The 19,696-nt window shown below is 55.0% G+C and overlaps 1 protein-coding gene across 1 annotated transcript in view; it reads right to left on the reverse strand.

The window, feature by feature from the left end:
* The window catches only part of LOC110583361 (solute carrier family 22 member 1), a 27,712-nt gene extending 10,491 nt beyond the window's left edge, over positions 1 to 17,221 (reverse strand). Inside the window, 8 exon segments of the mRNA XM_021693428.1 lie at positions 2,690 to 2,846; positions 2,848 to 2,899; positions 5,317 to 5,423; positions 5,634 to 5,748; positions 7,032 to 7,200; positions 8,603 to 8,757; positions 10,484 to 10,587; positions 16,698 to 17,221. Coding sequence (XP_021549103.1) covers positions 2,690 to 2,846; positions 2,848 to 2,899; positions 5,317 to 5,423; positions 5,634 to 5,748; positions 7,032 to 7,200; positions 8,603 to 8,757; positions 10,484 to 10,587; positions 16,698 to 17,108 — 1,270 coding nt within the window. The 5' untranslated portion in view covers positions 17,109 to 17,221.
* Positions 17,222 to 19,696: the final 2,475 nt, after the last annotated feature.

Genomic DNA, 19,696 nt, shown 5'->3' on the forward strand with positions numbered 1-19,696 from the left:
CCACAGGAACACCTGACTGACACAGGAGGCCCACAGGAACACCTGACACAGGAGGCCCACAATAATGCAGCCCCTCAGGCAGCAGCCGGGGAGCTGGCGGACCAGATTTCTAATCCTCAGTCTAGCCTTCACTTCCAAACACATTTTTCTTTTAAACAAAACACCTTTCAGGATAGTCTCAGATGCAAGTAGGAGGGAAGCAAACCCTTGACTCTGCAGACGACTCTGGGGCTCCCCATTACATGAGCGTCCAGGAAGCCCTCCCCCTACTGAGGACCAATCAAGGAATTGGGCCCCATCACATGCTCCATCCACCTGGATTAGCCCACACACTAACAAGCAAGTGGCTCCCAGGACATGCCAGGTGACTAATAAAGCCTCTGGGGTCACAGACGTCATGTCATCCTGACCCCTGTCCCCAGATACTGGCTGCTAATGGAAGACATGCTTCGTTTCCCTCCACCAGCAGGAGGCTCCCAGGAGAGAGGACACGGTGGCCTTAGGAATGAGCCCACCACCAGGTCCAACTCAGTCTCCACAAGGTGGAGAGCCCAAGGCAAGCCTTCAATCATGGATACCCTCCGGGCCCCTAAAGAGAAAAGATGAGGAAGTTCACGCGGACGGTATCTGCAGGGAGGGCCGTGTGTATACACGCTGGGGTCTTTAATCTGGCAAACGCCTCTACCGCCCTGGCCCCCCTCGGCGCTGGGGGCACCACTCCCTTCAGCAGCCAGAGGGACTGCAGGGAGCTTCCCTGCCCAAAGCCCCGAGTGCTTCCCTTCCACACAGGGGATACCGTCCAAGGTTGCCCCCTGCTAACCCCCACCTCTGTCCCCCCCACTCCTGCCCTGCTCTTCCAATTTCGGGCACAGGGATTCTGGCTGCTCCTTGAATGTTCAGCTCTACCTTCCTCGGGGATCCTCCCACTTCTGTCCTCCTGCCTGGGAAGTACATATCCCAGATGGTGAATGTACTCCTAAGTACATTCGGCTCGTTCCCCTCATTCAGGTCTCCTAAGGCCGCCCCCGACCGCCACACAAAGGATTAACGCCCACCATGCTTCACCTTCGCTTTTTCCCTCTAGAACGTAAACTCCGTGAAGGAAGAACTTTCTCTGCTTTGCTCACTGCTGAGATCCCAGGGTCTAGATGCGTGCTGGCCACACAGAAGGTACTTGAAATATTTCCCGGAAGAGGGAGTGAGTGTTTATCATCTAACGTGACAAGGACTCAGTAGAGGCAAGTGGAGAGGGTGGGGGATGGGAAGAGGGCCCTCGGGGCGGCGGGGGGCACCTGGGACCAGAGAGCATGATGCCTGAGCTCTGTCCGGTGATAACTGAACAATCTCAGACCTTCGGCTCCTCCTCTGCACCTAGTGTTGTTATTTAAAAAAAAAAAAAAAAAAATCCTCCCATTCATCTTTCCAGGATTCCAGAAATAGGAAGATGGGGAAGATCGTGGGTAAAACCTATTTCGGATAGACTCTGTTCCTTTCCCTGTCTTCTTTGTTCTCTCGTGCAAGGAGGGAGAAGAAAACTGAGCTGTTTATTTTCAGCCTGATCTATACAGCCTGATTCTTGAGAGTACAGATTTCAGGAACCACTTCCCACAGTACCCTCTCCCTAAACGCTTACCGAAACAACTCATTTAACCCACGGGGGCAGAGCACAAGCAATACAAACTGAGGAAATAGCAAACATGCCTAGTGCTTATTCAACCATCTTCCCAAATGTGACAAATATGAAAGGCAATTTGTGTACTCAAATTAAAACTGACTAAAGTTACTCTCCTTTGGATTATCTTGGGTTGTAAGAACCACGGACGAAAGCACACACCCACCAAAACAGCTGGTATCAAAAAGACGAGCAATGCCCAGTGTTGGCACGGACGTGAAACAACTGGAACGCTCAGGCGTCATTGATGGGAGTGTACGTTGGTCCCGCCATTTTGGAAACCTGCTTGTATCGACTTAGAGCTACGTAGATGCCACCCCTGACCCAGCAAACACTCACAGATTTGTACCCATGGGAAATGAGTCTATGCCCATGAAAAGACATGTGCCGGAACATTCCCTGCAGCTTTTCCCAGTAGGCAGACACTGGAAACCACACAAGTGTCAGTCAGCGTGGGATGGTAGCACGGGATTCAGGCGGTAGAATGCTGCCCAACAGTGAAAGAGAATGAACTACACTCTGGTGTGACAACATGGACAAATCTCATGGATGGAATGACGGAATGAAGCCAGACAAAGACACAGGGTACCTTTGCTATGGGTCCTTTTGTATGAAGTTCAAGAACAGTCAAAATTACTTTTTGGTGACAGAGGTCAGAGCAGTGGTGATCTGAACAGGAGAGGTCAGTATGGATTGTCAGGGAACACAGGGGAACCTTCTGGGGTGTTGAAAATGTTCCACATATCTAGGTCATGGTGCCCAGATACATTCACATGCAAACAGTCATCAGCTTGTACACTTGTCATTTGCTCATTGTGTGTATGTTATACCGCAATTTAAAATTAAAACAACAACAACAACAACACAGTAGTAGACTAAGATAACACCCTGTCTTTGTCTTTGTTCTTGTTCAAGAGGCACATCCAGGACCTGAAACACTATTCCCAAATTCGATCTGAATTTCAGATCGATAATTTGATTACCTAGAAGATGAGGGGAACGCACGACTCACCATGTGAAAAAAGATCATGACGAAGCAGGCTGCCCCCGCCACCAGATTCGACGCGGCCAAGGGGCGGATGAGGCCACAGCGGTCAATGGTGGTGAGGATGATGAAGGCCGCCGGGAATTCAACCAGAGCAGAGTAAAAGAAATCCAGGTAGAGGTTCCCCCCCCGTGGCGCCCACATGCATGATGAGGCCCTGATAGAGCACGGAGCTGGTGAACCTGAGCACAGAGGAGAAGCAGTCTCAGGCAGAGGCTCCGTCTGTGGGACGGGAGAGAGTTAAGATCCTGTCCAGCGAGGACAAAGGTCCCTACGAGCTGGAGAGGAACAGGTGTCCCTCGATTTAGAATGTCCTGGAGCGACATGAGAAGAGGGGATAAAAATCAGGAAGGCTGTCCTAGAGGGGCGCTCAGGGAGAAGCTCCTCTCAGGATTGATGTGACATAGTGACTTCCAGGATACAACGACATGTCCTCGAGATGGCAAACGAGGACCCTGAGGCCCCAGCAGCTACAAGGGGATGGGCAGAAGGCACCACGGAGTGAGCAGATTCAGCAATCAGACTGCTGTGTGAGCTGTGTGACCTTGAGTAACTGCACGAAGCCCTCTGTGCCTCAATTCCCTCATCAATAAATGGAATAAGGTCTTCAGAGAACACTCAGACACAGTCCCATCCTGCCCAAACTTCGAGTCTCAGCCAGAGCATCCTTTCCCACGGGGGAGCCCCTTGTTCCACACCCACAAGGGGACAGCAGCCTTGTCCTGACCACAGATGTATAAGGCTTAGAGACCAGCCTTCATTCACTGTGTCCTACCCCAGTGCCACCTACAGATCAGGCTTGCCCTCAGCAGAAGGGTGACGAAAGGTGCACGGATGAGATATTTCTCTCCACAACCCTTGCTGCACCCCCTCTCTGTCCCACAGTAAGTGCCTGGTGTGGTTCTGGGAACAAAGAAAGCACTCGCTAAAGATGAGCGATGATTGGCATCCTCATCATCATCTTCCCAAGGTCAAGTCCGCAAAGCACAGCAGAGGAGGTGCCAGCCAAGTCTTTCCTGCTTCGTCAACAGCACTGTTCCCCTCCCTCTTCCACCCTGTAGCCCACCAGAGGACCCTCCACCCGTATTCCAGGGAAGAGTAGCAGTGGTACAGAATACGGCACAGAGACCAGTGGGGACCGGCCAAGTCACTCAGGGAGAATTCAGAGTCCCATGTGTCTCTTTTGGTGACATTGTATCATTTTGGAGGCTAGAAACATTTGATCATTATATTGGTATTTACACTGCGAGTAGAGATTTTGGTTGATAAGAAGTTGCTGTCTTATCCCAGCATGTAAATTGTCCATCAGCTCCAAAACGGAGATCACAACTGATAGTTCTTATCAATATACTCCCTTGTTTTATAAAGCTGCACACAGAGAAACATTGGGATGCTCTTGTTTCTAGTCCTGAATCATTCCTGATTTCCGAAAGGCTCACCATGCCCTCTCTTTGCCCCAGTAAAATGGAACAGTCACATCTTACCGATAAAGAGATTGATTTAAGAGAAAAGAATGTATAAGCTTGATTTTTCATCAAAAAACAGTTAACAAATGTGCAGGCCTGCCATCTTTTGGCAGAACCCATGAATTGCATGTACATGTTAAAATAGTAGCCCGTGGTACCGAGCCACTGGTTCTAAGCCATTTACACAAATCATCTCATGAATCTACCAACACGCGGGTGAGGGGGGTACTCCCATTACCCCGATTTGCTGACAAGGAAACTGAGTCATAGAGAGAACGCAGAGCTGTCTGGAGTCACGCGGCCAGCAAGTGCTGGGAAGGAAGGAGGAGGTGGAGGGAAGGGGTGTTCAGGGTCAGCTCCCTATAGGCCACAGAAAGGGACTTGGTTCTATTCTCAGTTTGTTAGGAAGCCAGCGGAGGATGTGGACAGGGGAGTGACCTTTCAAAAAAGAGCAGAATTGGCCCGGGGAGTGGGTGCAGGGGTGTGAGAGCCGAGGAGTCAAACCCCACCCCCAGAGGAGTGCATTAGGGGATGGCGGTGGGGAGAGTGAGTGGAAAGGGGAGGAAGTAAAGAGGGGGATGGAAGTGCAGCTGGGGTGTTTGCAAAGGCTCCCGGGGCCCATCGTTCGCTGGCTGCAAGACTCTGGGGCCAACACGGGGACATGGCAGGTGACTGGTGGGGCCAAGGGAGGGCATGGTGAGCCTGGCTGGCATCTCCTGCACTTGGGATGGATTCTGTGGAACCGTGGTTATTTATTCAACCTTCAGCAAATATTTGCAGGGCTACCATGTACCAGGCATCACCCTACTAGCTTGGACCCTTGGTTCTAGTAAAACCTTGCTGGAAGCAGAAACGAGTGTACCAGCAGCAGAGTGGCTCCAGCTGAAGGCGGGGAGCCCACAGTCCAGCCACTCAGCCCCTGGGGTTGGGGGAGCTACTGAATGTCAAGGACAAAGCCCGGGTGATGGGGAGCCGGCCGGATGTCCTCTGAGGGAACGGGGTAGGGGGCTGCAAGAAAGCAGCCTGGAGAGGGGTGCAGACCCTGGGGGCGGGCCAGGGTACGTGGGTGAGTACCCCAGTGCCTGGGCAAGCACCCGATTCCGTTGCGGGAAGGTACAGGAAAGGCCCCTCACCACAGGTACATCAGAATAAAGGTGTGCTTCCTCAGGTGTGGCATGCGGAACAGGTCTGCAAAGGAGGGGCTCCGCTTTTCAGTGACATCCTCTTCGAGGGAGAGCATCTAGGAGGGAGTCAGGGCATCAGCTGCATCCAAGCTGGGGGGAGCAGAAGAAGCCTGCAGAGCCACCCCACCCATTCCTGTGCTCAGCGCTCATCACCCCAAATTCCTCCAGGGCCTTCCTGCTCCTCAAGGCAGCCCCGGAAGCATTTTCTAAATCATAAACCCAACCCAAAGTTCAGTGATATGAGAAACCCCTTGCTAGTTTGTCACCTTTCGATCAGCGAGAGGCGATTTCCCGTTCTTTTGGGCGATAGGGTCCATTATCTTTATCACTTGAGTGTTTCTCTTCTGTGATAGCAGCCACCGGGGAGACTCGGGCACACACCTGCAGACACCGATGTCCCCACGTGGTGGCTTCCCCAGAGCGCGTCTGATGGTGAGCCCTGCTCAGAGAGGGGCTATTGCTCCAAGTAACCCACCCTCTTCACTTCGGGACCGTAATTCCTCAAGCAGCTAGCGGACGAGGACCTGGGGTCATCCTGCGCTGGCTCAGGGTGCCCACGAAGCAGCTCTGTGGGTCCCTCATACTCTCAGTGCCACCTGCTAAGATTTGGGGGCAAAAAGGGAACTGCTGTTTTCCTCTGTGGCCTTCATTCCACTGAGCAGGGGTCCCACTCTCTTCTGGCCACTGGCAGCCCTTGTTCCCCCGGAAACTCCTCTCACAGAATCGATGCTCCATATGGCCCCCAACCCTTGTGTGACAGCAGGGTGTCTCCGCGTCTTACAAGGGTTGTTGAACAAGATACCAAATATCTCCAAAACCAAATAAACAGATAGCATGCGGTCCATTTCAAACCGGGTAAGGATGTTACAACGTGAGGATTGGGAATCTCTGGCATGAGGTCTTCTGAAAACACTCAGGCATAGGCCCACCCTGCCCGGCCAGCGAGACTCAGCCAGGGCGTCCTTCCCCACTGGGGAGCCCCGGATTTCACCCTGATGGGGGAGAGCAGGCTCGTCCTGACCACAGACATACCGCTCCCAGCGGCAAGCCCTGGTTTAGAGAGATTGGGTCTACTTCAGTGCTACCCACAGATAATTTGTCCTTAGCAGAATGGTGACAAAGGGTGCAGGGATGAGATATTTCTCTCCATAGCCCTTTCTGCACCCCTTCCCTGACCCACAATCAAAATTCAAAACTCATCTGTCCAGCTGCTTATCTCTTGGGACCCTGCCAAGTGCTGTCTGCTAGTAAGATTAATACCTCATCTTGGGACTGGTTTGTCTCACAATGGCTTAATGTACACATTCCCCAAGAACTTTTATTCACTCATTCATTCATTCATTCATTCAACAAACAGCAAATGCCTACTATGTGGCTAGGTGGCTTCCTATCTGACTTGAAGCATTGCCCCTCTATCTAAAGGGATGCAAATTGAAAGAGGCTCTGTTTGAGGGTAGCTCCCCATGTAACAGGGGCCATCCTGTAATATTAGAACACCCCAAATGGCACAAAGGGCAGAAGCAGCCCTGTGCCCGAGTGTGTGGCCACTGTGGCCATTTGGGGGATGGCTTGTGTGGCCATGAGGTCACCAGGCAGTCGGAGTTCACTAAGCATGGTCCTAGGGGTGGAGAGAGGAGCAGGGCCCCCGTGGAGGACCCGCATACCAGTAGTAGAGCGGGAAGAGGAAGGTGGGCAGAGAGATGGCCAGCTGGAGCCACCTCCAGTGAGGGATGGTGTAGGCCACCCCCGAGAGCAGCAGGAGCCCCACCGTGAAGGCCATCTGGTAGAGGATCGCCACCGTTCGCCTGTAGCCCAAGCCCACGAACTCTGTGACTGAAACAGGACATGAGTCACCACTGGGGCTCCTTGTGCTCCCCGTGGCCTCCCTCCCTCCCTCCCCCTGGCGAGCCCCTGCACCTTGCCCCTGCCTGGCTGACCCCAGGCTCCTTCCCCTCGTCCTGCTGATGTTACTCAGCTCAAGCCTCCCTGAGATACACCTGGCTGTCGGTCCCAGCTTCTCTCTAGCTCTTCCTTTTTTAATCCCCCCATTTTGCCGTCTGTAGTGTCCTCCGGGTGCTTCAGGGTCCGGTATGCCTGAACACGGGCTCCCCTCTCCTCCCCAGAGCTTTGCCCCGACAAACTTCAGACTGAGCTGTGAGATTTCTCACGGCCCCAGGAGCGCACATTCATTTAACAAGCATTCCTGGGTGCCTACCAGGGACCCGGCACCACTCTGGGTGTTTGGGGTGTGTCATCAGCCCCACGGGCAGAGTCGTGCCCTCATAACCCCACGTCCTCATGAGAGAGGGCAGAGGGCACACCCAGCAAATGCGTAAATTGTGTGCCAGGCCAGAATGCACTTTGTGCCATGGGGGGGACGGAGAGTTCACTGGTGGAAGGGGATCGGGAGAGTGGAGGGTGAAGGGGTTGCAGTTTTTCAGAGAGCAGTGCAGGGGGGTGAACCTCAAGGGTGAAGTTCCAGGCAGTGGGAGCCAAGGACGCAGATCTCCAGGGAGAGGGGCGGTGCCTGGGGCCAGGCCGTCCTGGGGGCCTTACAGAGGCTGGTCTATGCTGCATGAAGTGCAGAGTCTGGGCCCAGAGGGGCAACACAATCCCATGTCCACTGCTGAGTTGAGACTGGTGACCCATGTGGAGGAGAAGCGATGGCGTTGGCTTGGGCCCAGGGGCAGGGGCAGAGGAGAGATGGTGGACACGTGTGACTGTGAAAGCCAGCAACAGAACCCCTGAGGGGCCAGAAGCAGGTGTAGAGAAATGGGGGCCATGCTGACTGCCAGACCTCTGGCCTCAGTGGCTGGACAGAGGGCACGTCACTGACTGGTGGCTGGAGTGGGGGTCTGCAGGTGGAGCAGGTTTGGGGACGGGGAGGACAAAGTCCTGGGTCCTGCCACATTGAGGGATGGGGGAGAAGAGAAGCCAATAAAGGAGACCAATATTCCCAGGGGAGGCCCAGGGAATATGTGACCTGCAAGCCTTCAGGGGGGCAGGAAGGGAGGGAGGGAGGGAGGGAGGAGGAAGGAGGGAGGGAGGCTGTCCCCACGTCATGCCCTGCCCGGTCAGACAGACAATCACATACAACTAGAGCTAGCACAATTTCTCTAGACCCCACAAATGTCCCCTCTCCCCCTAAATCCCACCTCCACGTTTGGCTCCACCCCCTTCCACCTGCCCACCCGCCCACCTGCCCTGGTGGGAACTCAGCCCAGCAGACACTTACTCAGGACATAGCCAGACGTCCAGCTGCCCTTGCTGACCAGCCCCTGCAGCAGGCGGAAGAGCAGCAGAGACAGGTAGTCTTGCGCCACGGCCATGAGGACACCCAAGATGGCACTGATAAGGCTGGTGGCCAAGAGACATAATTTTCGGCCAAACCTTCAGAGGCAAGGAGACAGGGAAGTGGGGAGTATTTGGGGTCCAAAGGGCACCAAGGGGCAGCAAGGGTTTCGATCGGGAGGCATGCATCACTGCTGTCCTGAGGGACTGCCCCCCGGACCTGAGGGCCCAACCGTGTGGTCCTCAGGGAACAGCGGCCCTTCCGAGCTTCATTAACTCACTGTAAGGAGGAAGCCAGAATCCTGGTCTCCGGCATCTGGCATCTCAGCCGGGGGCGGAGGGGGTGGTTCACCTGGGGGTTCTGCAGGTTCCCACGTGTGCCCCCTCTCATCGCCCGGCAGACTGTATTATTATTAACATGCTAGTCTTATCAGCAGCCTCAGAAAGTTTTCTGGGAAAATATTCAGTTCTGCTGGTATAACAATTGAGGATTATTTCCCTTTCCTTTTTTCATGAATGAAATGGGCAAATCGCTTGCTAACTCTTCATCCCGGTAGGGAGCTTCATTGACTCCGTTTTTCCAACCTGATCCCACACTCTGGTGGCTACTTGAGGAAGCGAGGGGCCAACCTCCTGTGTGGTCACAGTGACCTGGTCTCCACCCCCAGATCTCCCCACCCTGCAGCCTCTGTGTTCCCTGCCCTCTGCCTTCTCGCCTCCAGCCCCATGTTCCTCCCCAGCGTACCTCCACACCAGCCCGTGAATGTCCTCATCCTGTACTAATGTAGAAACTTCCCGTCAGACGCTCACACCTTGTCACCTCAGAACAATCAGAACTAATGTTATCGGCATCTGCCTCCATCTTGTCTCCTGTGCCTCCGGCGGAAGGCTGCTTCACCTGCTCCCCTGGGGCCCAGCCCCTCCACTGCCTTGTTGCTCCCTCAAGCCCTCCACGATGGGTCACCCCCATCCTGGACCCTTTGCCTGTCCTCTGTCCTTCCTGGCCCACTTGCCTTACAGAGTTCTCCACACACACAAACTCTACTTTCTCCTCTCTCTCTTTTCCTCAGCCTTCCCCTGACACCATCCTTGCCACTGGTAGTCATGGTGCCGTGTCCACAGGTTTGGACCCGTCAGGCCAGTCCTGTCTTGTGTTCTATAGCTTCACACTATCCCGGAAGAGCGGTTGTCTTTCTACCTCCCTGCCATTTCTTCCAAATCTCCTTTGCCAGCAACTCGTTCCCTACCAGCCTCTGTACACTCCGCTAGCTTATCTCAAACATCATCGACAGCTTTAGATACCAGCTCCTGCCAACAAATCCCAAATATTTATCTCTAGCACAAACCTCTTTTCTGAGCACAACCCACACATCCACCTCCCTAGGTGACATCTCTTCTGCACCACTTGGGCTACGCTTAGCTTAGCTGCCATGTGCACCCCACCAGGACAGAACTCTTGATGGCTCCCCACCCTCTCCCCCCACAACAAAGGCTGCTAACCTCTTCTGTCCTGTCTCAAAAAATGGCCCTAACCTCACCTCACCCATCTGCTCCATGCATAAACCCTGGCTTTGTCCCCACCTTCTCTCAGCCCACCACCCCAACTATACAATCTACATGAGTTCTGACCCCCAAAATCCATCCTAAATCCCCGCCCATACTCCATCGTGCTGCCCTACCTCAGTCCAAAGCACTAGCTACCATGTCTTTCTCCGTCAGCGTCTGCGGTAGATTTCACCCGGCCAGATGCTTCCACCATTGTCCCCTACGATCCATTCTCCTCACGGCATCGCCTCTGCGTTTAGTCAGATTGACCTTTACGTACCTGTCTGCAATGTAGCCGACACCCAGAGAGCCCAGGAAGAAGCCCAGGTTCACGCAGGACTGAAAGAGGTCCACCTTCCAAGAGTCGTCACACACCAGGTTAAACTGCGGGTCACACCACAGTCAGAAGGGCCGAAAACACAAGACCATTTGTAAGTCAAACTGTCCCTTCCATCTTCTCTCCAGACAAAGTAAATGTTTACCATGAAGTGTGATACCCCCAAGGGTTTCACATCATTTTCTCTTGCCACAGTTTCATAAGACAAATTCCAGGTTTCTGGCGAATCTCAGCTACTACCATTATATGCCTAATATCTTTGCTCTATCCTCACCACTGTCAAGAGCTTTGACTTTGACAGCCGGTTATTGAAAGACAACACAGCCAACAGATAAGTCTTCTAAAAAGAAGTACAGCACAGTAATTTCCTAAAGACAGAAATGTAGCAAAATAAATCGAACATGATTTCCAGAACTGGTCAAAAGCCATCCATTAAGTACCTGTTAATTATATATTTAATTATGTGAAACCCTCCGATAATTCTGGAGACTCAGCATGGCCGATGTGGCTGCGAGTGGCCACGGGGAGGGGCTGAGCAAAGACACTATGGGCAAGGAGAGGGCTTGGAGGGAGCAGCGTGCGCGCTGGTGTCCTGCATGCGGGGCCCAGGGTGGCCAGAGACTCAGGGAGCACTGTGCCCAGAGCCAGAGAGCAGAGGGACTAGGCAGGAGGGAGACAGGGGCAAAGGCAGGACAGATCCGCCTGGGGAAGGGCTCTGTTGTGCTTCAGGGGAAGCCCCACCGCAGGGGGCACACACCAGGGCACCGTGAGGAGGAGGAGGAGGAGGGTCCCACTTCCTCTTTGGGGCACAGAGAAGGTAGAAGTAAGGTGTGGAGCTCCACAGCTGGGGCCCTCACGAAGTCCCCGTCCCTGGCACAGCCCTGACGAGGTGGCAGCCAGTGGCACATCCTTCCTTTCTCCCTGTCTCTGTCCCACTCTAGTTACTTGGATTCATGGCTCCCCCTACCAGATGTGACAGTAGGTGGGCCTCAGTTTCCCAGTCTGAACTGTGTGTACTGTGCCTGTCCTGTTCCATTCACAGAGCTGGTGTGAGCACAGAGGGGAGAAGTCCTGTGAAAATGGTTTAGGTAAATAACAAACCCTTTACCTTTTAGGATAGAGGTTTTACTACACACCACCGTCCGCAAATCTCTAGGTTGCCAGTTAAAACCGGGCCTCCCCCGCCACCCCCCGTCCCCGGGCTCAGGGGTCGATTGTTAAGGGCCCCAGGGCTCTGGGCTCCATCAGCCTGGGGTTCTCTCCAACTGGCTGCTTACTTCCTTGACATGAGCACTTTTTAAAATAAAATCTAGGTAGCACTCTGGGTCACCACTTGATTTTCAGAAACGAATCCCGAGCCTGTCCTACACCTGCTATTGCTGCCCAGACCCCGCGGTCTGCTCCCGTGAGTGGCTCAGCTCTGGGAGGCACGACAAGATGCCACTCAGCATCTCAGGCGGTCCCTCTACCAACCCAAATGTTCATTCCCTTCGGCTGAAAGCACACCGGCCCCGCGAGGCTTCTGCGGTTCGTTGGTTTTCCCGGCCTGCCCTGGGCCCTGCCGTTAGAAGACTGAAGGACAGATCACTTGGGTGTTATCTGGCTGTCCCAGGGTCTGCATCTCCACCTGCCCAACTGTCTTTTTGTAGCCTCTACTCAAATGTCCAAGACCATAATTTGTGCGCCAGATTCCACCAAAGCTGCAGGGCACCGTTTTTTGTCTTTTGTTCTAATCTTCGCCATGAGTGTGTCTGTAGGATGTCCCTGCCCCCCTTCCTGAAATGCCCAGGGCTCCATCTTGTCCCCCAGACTGTGCAGAAGCCAGGGCGCTCACAGAGCTGGAGGAAGGGGCATCTGGCCTTACCTGGCACCACCACCTCCTGCGGAGATCTCTGCCCCCACTATGCTCAGGATCTGTGTCTAGAGTCACCTGCCATGCCCTGTGCCTCCCCCACCTCACACCCAACCACTGCCCCCCCTGCACATTTGTGCACACCAGGAAGACAGGCCCAGCCCTCAGGAAAGCCTGGGGTGGCGCAGAGTAGGGGGCACTAGATGGGTGGCTGCGCCCACTGGGGTTCCGCCAGGGCCGGTGCCTGGGGTCTCAGGCACAGTCTGTGTTCTCCAAGCTCGTCTGATCACGAGATCACCCAGAGTCCTTGCCAGAATGTAGACTGCTGTGGATCCTGTCTCAGCAGATCACAGAGCAGAAGCCAGGAGATCTCTAGGATGAGACAAGTTTGGAAACAGTGATATTTCTGATAGAGGGCTCCCGGGACCTGGAGCTGAGGACTTTCCCTTGCTCATGCTCCCAGGCCGGGGAAGACCAGGGTTAACCAGCCTGGAGGGGGGCCCCCAGCCCACTGTGGGGCTGCAGCTGACAGGGCAGGGGACTCAGAAGTCAGGGAACATGCACATTCCTTCCCCAGACGGAGCCCCAGGCCCCATCCCTAGCACAGAGGGGGAGTGCCGCTGGGATATTCAAACAAGCTGGCTCAGCATCCTCCCTCAAGCAAGTTCCAACGTCCAAGGCAAGGCTAAGTTAAAGATTATTTCTGCAGAAAGGCAAATCCCCCCGAGAATAAGCTGCAGTTTAGGATGAGGAGTGGAGGCAAAGGCGGGTTTAAAGCAATGGGGGGAGAGTGCTGAGTCCTCCTGGGCCCCCTACCCTAGGGCCCCTGTGTCTAGTCAGCCCAGTGTCTCCAGCAAACCCCCCTTCACACTCAGCACTCTACCCTACAGCTACCTCCTCCCCACTCCCTCTGTGAATGACAATTCGAGGATCCCCTCAATCCTTGCCAGTGCTTTGATCTAGGGTCTCCTGGAAGCCCACCCCTGTTGCCACAGACAGCCACTGGGCTCTGGAGCTCTCTCAGTCCCCTTGCGTCTGCCCCTCCCCCTCCGGGTCTGCTGCCTCTCCCGGCCACCACCCTGCCAGGCGCCTCCACCGCCAAACCCCCTCCTTCTCCTGTGGTCCAGGCTCAGGCTTAGAAGCCCTGCTCGCCCACCCTCCCGCAAGAACCCTCAGGCAAGATGGGCCCCTTCCTCACAGCCCACACCAGCCCCAGCACCCTGCATCCAGACCATTCCCAAAGTCCAGCTAGGAAGGTCTTGCTCCTCTGCCTAAACAAGACCAAACTTCCTCGTTTGGCATGAAGGCAGGGTTGCCAGGTTTAGGAAAGGAAATCCAGGGTGCCGGGTAGAATCTGAATTTCAGATAAACAACACATTTTTAGTATTAGTACGTCGCATGCAATATTTGTATTCCCTGCCTCGGTTATCAGCATCAAATATTGTGCAATATGTGGGGCATAATTATCTTAGAAAAATTGTCATTTATCTGAAATTCAAATTTAACTCGGTGTCCTGCATTTCTTTCTGGCAACCTTACATGAGGACGCTGCGCTCTGGCGGAAAGTGAGGCGTCACCACCACTCACCCCCACGCTCCTCCACAGAGCCCTGAATTCGAATCAGTGTAACAGCGCATTGTCCCCAGTGTCGCACAAGCTTCCTCTCCCCTGAGCCTCAGCTCATGTTCCTCCTCCCCGTCTGTCCTGTTCCCTCTCCTTGCTGCTCAGAATACCGGCCGGAGGCTCCATTCAAATGCCACCTCCTTCCAGAAGACGCAACCACTCCCCCGCCCCGCCCCCCGGATCAGTTCAGCAGCTAAGGTACCCCAGTCACAGAGAACAAACACTTCCCTGTCTGGGTCTGCTTCTAGAGTCCCAGCCAGAGTACTGGACAGTTGAGTATCCCTGGGAACAAGGTGTCTAATTGGTTATCTGTCACTGGAGGAAGGCTTGGAGACCAGGTGTTCATGCGGTGGCAGGTAAAGCAAGTCACACCCACGCCTGTTCCTCCCAAAGGGGAAACTTTTTTTTTTTCTTAATTTTATTATGTTATGTTAATCACCATACATTACATCATTAGTTTTTTTTGTTTTTTTAAAGCATGGGTTATTTATTTATTTATTTGGCAGAGATAGAGAGCACAAGCCGGCAGAGAGGCAGGCAGAGGGAGAGGGAGAAGCAGACTCTCCACTGAGCAGGGAGCCCGACATGGCTCGATCCCAGGACCCTGGGATCATGACCCGAGCTGAAGGCAGCCGCTTAACCGACTGAGCCACCCAGGTGCCCCACATCATTAGTTTTTGATGTAGTGTTCCATGATTCATTGTTTGCATATAACACCCAGTGCTCCATTCAATACGTGCCCTCTTTAATACCCATCACCCGGCTAACCCATCCCTCCTCCCCCCTGCCCCCTAGAACCCTCAGTTTGTTTCTCAGAGTCCATAGTTTCTCATGGTTCGTCTCCCCCTCCGATTTCCCCCCCTTCATTTTTCCCTTCCTGCTATCTTCTTCTTTTTTTTTTTAATTTTTTTATTGTTATGTTAATCCCCATACATTACATCATTAGTTTTAGATGTAGTGTTCCATGATTCATTGTTTGTGCATAACACCCAGTGCTCCATGCAGAACGTGCCCTCTTTAATACCCATCACCGGGCTAACCCATCCTCCCACCCCCCTCCCCTCTAGAACCCTCAGTTTGTTTTCCAGAGTCCATCGTCTCTCATGGTTCGTCTCCCCCTCCGATTTCCCCCCCTTCATTCTTCCCCTCCTGCTATCTTCTTCTTCTTTTTTTTTCTTAACATATATTGCATTATTTGTTTCATAGGTACAGATCTGAGATTCGACAGTCTTGCACAATTCACAGCGCTTACCAGAGCACATACCCTCCCAGTGTCTATCACCCAGTCACCCCATCCCTCCCACCCCACCCCCCACTCCAGCAACCCTCAGTTTGTTTCCTGAGACTAAGAATTCCTCATATCAGTGAGGTCATATGATACATGTCTTTCTCTGATTGACTTATTTCGTTCAGCATGATACCCTCCAGGTCCATCCACATCATTGCAAATGGCAAGATTTCATTCCTTTTGATGGCTGCATAAAATTCCATTGTATATATATACCACATCTTCTTTATCCATTCATCTGTCGATGGACATCTTGGCTCTTTCACAGTTTGGCTATTGTGGACATTGCTGCTATAAACACTGGGGTGCACATACCCCTTCGGATCCCTACATTTGTATCTTTGGGGTTAATACTCATTAGTGCAATTGCTGGATCGTATGGTAGCTCTATTTTCAACTTTTTGAAGAACCTCCATACTGTTTGCCAGAGTGGCTGCACCAGCTTGCACTCCCACCAACAGTGTAGGAGGGTTCCCCCCAAAGGGGAAACTTCTGCTCTGCCCCCTCCCCGGTCCGACCCCCACCCCCCACCGCAGGGTACTGATCAGGCCAGAGGAGAGGACCCAGCACCTTCCTCCAGTAAGAGCCTCGGCTGTGTTGACACTAAAACTGGCCTGTGGCTTCAACAACTGACCTCAGAGCCAATTTCCAAGGGCCCACACTTGTCACAATGCAACATTTTCAAAAAGATGCACGAAGGAAAAAATAATCTGGTGGCTTTTTACTAAAATATTCTCGAGGTGCAATACAGACAGGACCCATTGAACTCGGCATGCGAGGCCCTTTGACACCACTACCCCATCCTGTAGGCGGGGAGTGGGGCCGCCACCCACAGCTGAACTCGCCAACCCCGTGGGGCCGGTGACTGCCATCCCTGGCTCACCCATGAGGAAGCGGAGGCTCAGAGATGCTGAGTAACATCCTCAGGGATGCCCAGTTGATCTGGGGCACGGCTGGGATTGAAACAGTCTGACTCCAAAGCCAGGGTGGCTTCCAAACCACCCCAGCCGGCACTCAGCTGTCACATGAGTGGAGGAAGGGGGACCCACCATTCTAACGGCACCCCAAGGGAATTCTACAGGCTCTTGGAGAAGCCATGGGGCAGAAAGAAGAGGAACCCATCTCCCCGTAGGCCCGTGTTCCAAAAATGCAGCTCAGCCTGGCTGGCAAGGGTCTCCCCGCCCTCCAGCCTGCTCCTCGAACCCCCAGCGTCTGTGGGGGACCAGACGGCAGAAGCAGGCAGAGTGCCCAGGACGGAGCCGGGCACATCCTAAGTGCTCAGCCGACAAAACTCTCCTCTTTCCTGACGAAACCAAACCTCCTAGGATTTGTTGTGTGTCTCCTCCCTGCCCCTGAAACCCACCTGTTCCCCCAAACCCGGGGCCTGCCCTTACCTCGGTCACGATGGACGAGCCCCGTGTGTCGTACACCCAGCTGTGGCGACAGGGCCCCAGCGGCAGGTGGCTCCTGTTGGTGGCCAGGCCTGCCAGCGGGTCCACGCAGCTGAGGGCGCTCCGGTTCCAGTCCACCTCGTAGCCGCGGCACTGGCGGGGGAAGGCCTCGCCCATGGCCCCCGGGCCGGGCACCGTGTAGTTCAGCTCGTCCGCCAGGCTCCAGCCGCATCGCCGGCTCAGCTCGGCCACCCCGGGGCTCAGGCAGCGGTGATCCGGGGTGAAGGCCAGGAAGACGATGCCCACGTAGATGGGGGCGAAGGCAGCTGAGAGCAGGCATAGGGTCAGGAAGGCTTGCTTCTGGAACCGGCCAAACTCGCCGACCTGCTCCAGAATATCATCCACGGTGGGCATAATGGGGCCGGCACCTCCCTCATCGCTTTGGCCGAACTGCCCTGGCTGCCAGGGCCGGGGTCAATGTTCCGCGTGCACTTCTCTGCAATGCTGGCTTGAGAGCACGCTGCTGTCCAAGCATGCTCGACCTGGAAGCCGACCAACTGGAAGCAATCTTTCACCCCGTGCTGCCCGCGTCAGGCGAGGGTGCAAGGCAGGACGGTGACCGGCCACATGGCCTGGCAGGGAAGCCAGTCAACCAGGCAGAGGTTCGAATTCTCTGGAGTCAGAGTTCCCTCCGAGAGAGGAGAGAGCTAGAGGCCGCTGGGTAACCCCCGCCCCGCCGGTCTCCGTAGGGCTCTTCCAGAGAGATTACCTCTTCAAACTGTTTATAATCCCGCTACATCAAAGACAGCAAACCGTAGAGTGTGTATAATCGGGCGGCTCACGCTCGCTCGCTGGCCACCAGCTCCACATCCCGTTCGCCACCGAGGCCGTTTGACGCAGGCCCACGCCCCGTGGACAGGGGAGCAGTGAGCGAGCACAGGGAACGCTCGAGACCCAGCGGCCAGCCCGGCCAACCCGTGACTGCCAATGACGAAAGCCATCAGCCGCCAATTCAGAGCTCCAGCGTGTGTTCTCGAACCCCTCGTGGAGGCCTTCGCGGGAGGTGCTATCACGCTCTGCACTGCACAGCTGGGAAAGCGGAGGCTTAGGGAGCTACCGGCTACTGCCCAAGTTCGCACCGTCATTGAACTCGAACCTTGTTCCACTCCAGAGCAACCTCCCTTAATTTATTAACCTGCCCTTGGTTCAGCAACTCACGTGTTTTGCTGTCTCACCAGATACCCGCCGAGTCCCTCTACGTTTCAAGCAGTGCCAGGCTCCGGGACACAGAGATGGGGCAGCCTCGACCTCCACGCAGCTCACAGTTCAGGGGGGATAGACTCACAAAGGGACAGCTCAAGCAGAGGGCACTAGGGGAGCCCCCCAGACTGGCCCCTCGGCCTACTCTGCACCTTGGAGGTGAGGAAAGGCAGGAAGGGTGTGGCAGGCAGGGACGGGAAGGTGGCCCCCGATGACCCTGCCTCCTGGTGTTTGCACGCTGGGGTAGGCACGGGGCCTGAGACCGGCTTGTCCGCATGAAATACCACAGACATGGCCATGCTCTTGTGTGGTTACATCACGTACAGCGTTATCGGCCGCCCTGCTGGGCTTCCCTCTCCCCATTGCTGGCTTTGCTGGAGCAAGCGACCTGGGGGGAATCTTCGTGGCAAGGACGTAGGGCGCCCTGGCTGACAGAGACCCTCGGGCCTACAGTGCAGGGACTAGGTGGGCTCAGAAGTGGATCTTTCCCTAGACTGCAGGGGGTCCAGCTACACTGTGGCCGCCCCCCTGCCCCCCAGAAACCGGAGACAAGTGTGTGTGGCCTCCCACAGCTAGTTTTCTGGAAATGTGGCTACACGGCAATAAACGAGGAGAAATACTGTGGGCTCCTGGGAGCAGCAGGGCCTCGAGAGGCCTGGGGGGCCTATGCACAGCCCCACTCACCAGGCCTGCGGCTGGCTAACGGCGCTCCACACGTGGCCCTCTGGGACCCTGCTTGCCGGGCTGACCTCGGAGGCCAGGGCCTCGGCAGCAGACGCCAGGCTCAAGCAGCTCGTCCCTCAGCCCAGCCGACTGCACGCCCGCCCCGCGGCTGCTCTTGGAGTGGGACAGACGGCAGCCGGTGGTGGCCGGGCCCCTCCAGGCCTCATCCTGGTCCCCCCTTGCACTCCTCACTGTAAGGCAGAGCTGGGAGCCGGCAGTCGGGTCCTCTGGCCCCCGCCGCAGAACGGGCAGGCAGAGACTCACATCCCGCATTTTACCAGGAGGAACCGAGGCTGAGCCTGCAGCACCAGCAGCTGGCCACGAACTGAGCATAGCTTTGCTGCAGGCAGCACCGTGGGCCGAACGGGGAAGCAGCCTGTGGTTTTCTGGTTAACCAGTCCTTCAGCCTGGGCACATGGTGGTGGTAGAGCCAAGCGCCCCGAACAAGCCCATTTCCCCATCTCCTCACCCCGACAGAGGACGGCCAGCTTTCCAGACACCGTGGACTTCACCCAGCATCATCACCTGATCATCCCCGGGGCAGGCTCCCAGCTGCTGGCTTGTGAAACAACCTGACACCCGGGACACTGGGTCAAGGGGGCCATCTGGGCACAGGGTGGGACCCCAGGAGCCTCGGCTAGAGCTGCTGAGAGAGGACATCAAAATGCCATCAGACAAGAGATACCTTCTCTGCGCCCCATCTCAGCCAGCCCTGGGAGGACACAGACATTAAGGGAGGGTCCCTCCACCTGCACCCATGAGAGGCAGATAGAGTGATGCTCATGGTGCTAAGGGTGCCCTTGTGTTTCTGGACTCTTCTAATTTCCTGGATGACAGGAGTGTCCCTTGTTCTAATGAGGTGACTCCGGATGGCTCCTGGATGGCTCCTGGTCATGGGATAGACCAAGCCATGCTTAGAAGCTTGGAACTTTCAGCCCCACCCCCATTCTCTTGAGGAGGAAGAAGGGCTGAAAATGGAGCTAGTGGTCCATCAAGCCTACATGATGAAGCCTCTCTAG

Source organism: Neomonachus schauinslandi, chromosome 8 (genome assembly GCF_002201575.2).
Source record: "Neomonachus schauinslandi chromosome 8, ASM220157v2, whole genome shotgun sequence".
Lineage (NCBI taxonomy): Eukaryota > Metazoa > Chordata > Mammalia > Carnivora > Phocidae > Neomonachus > Neomonachus schauinslandi.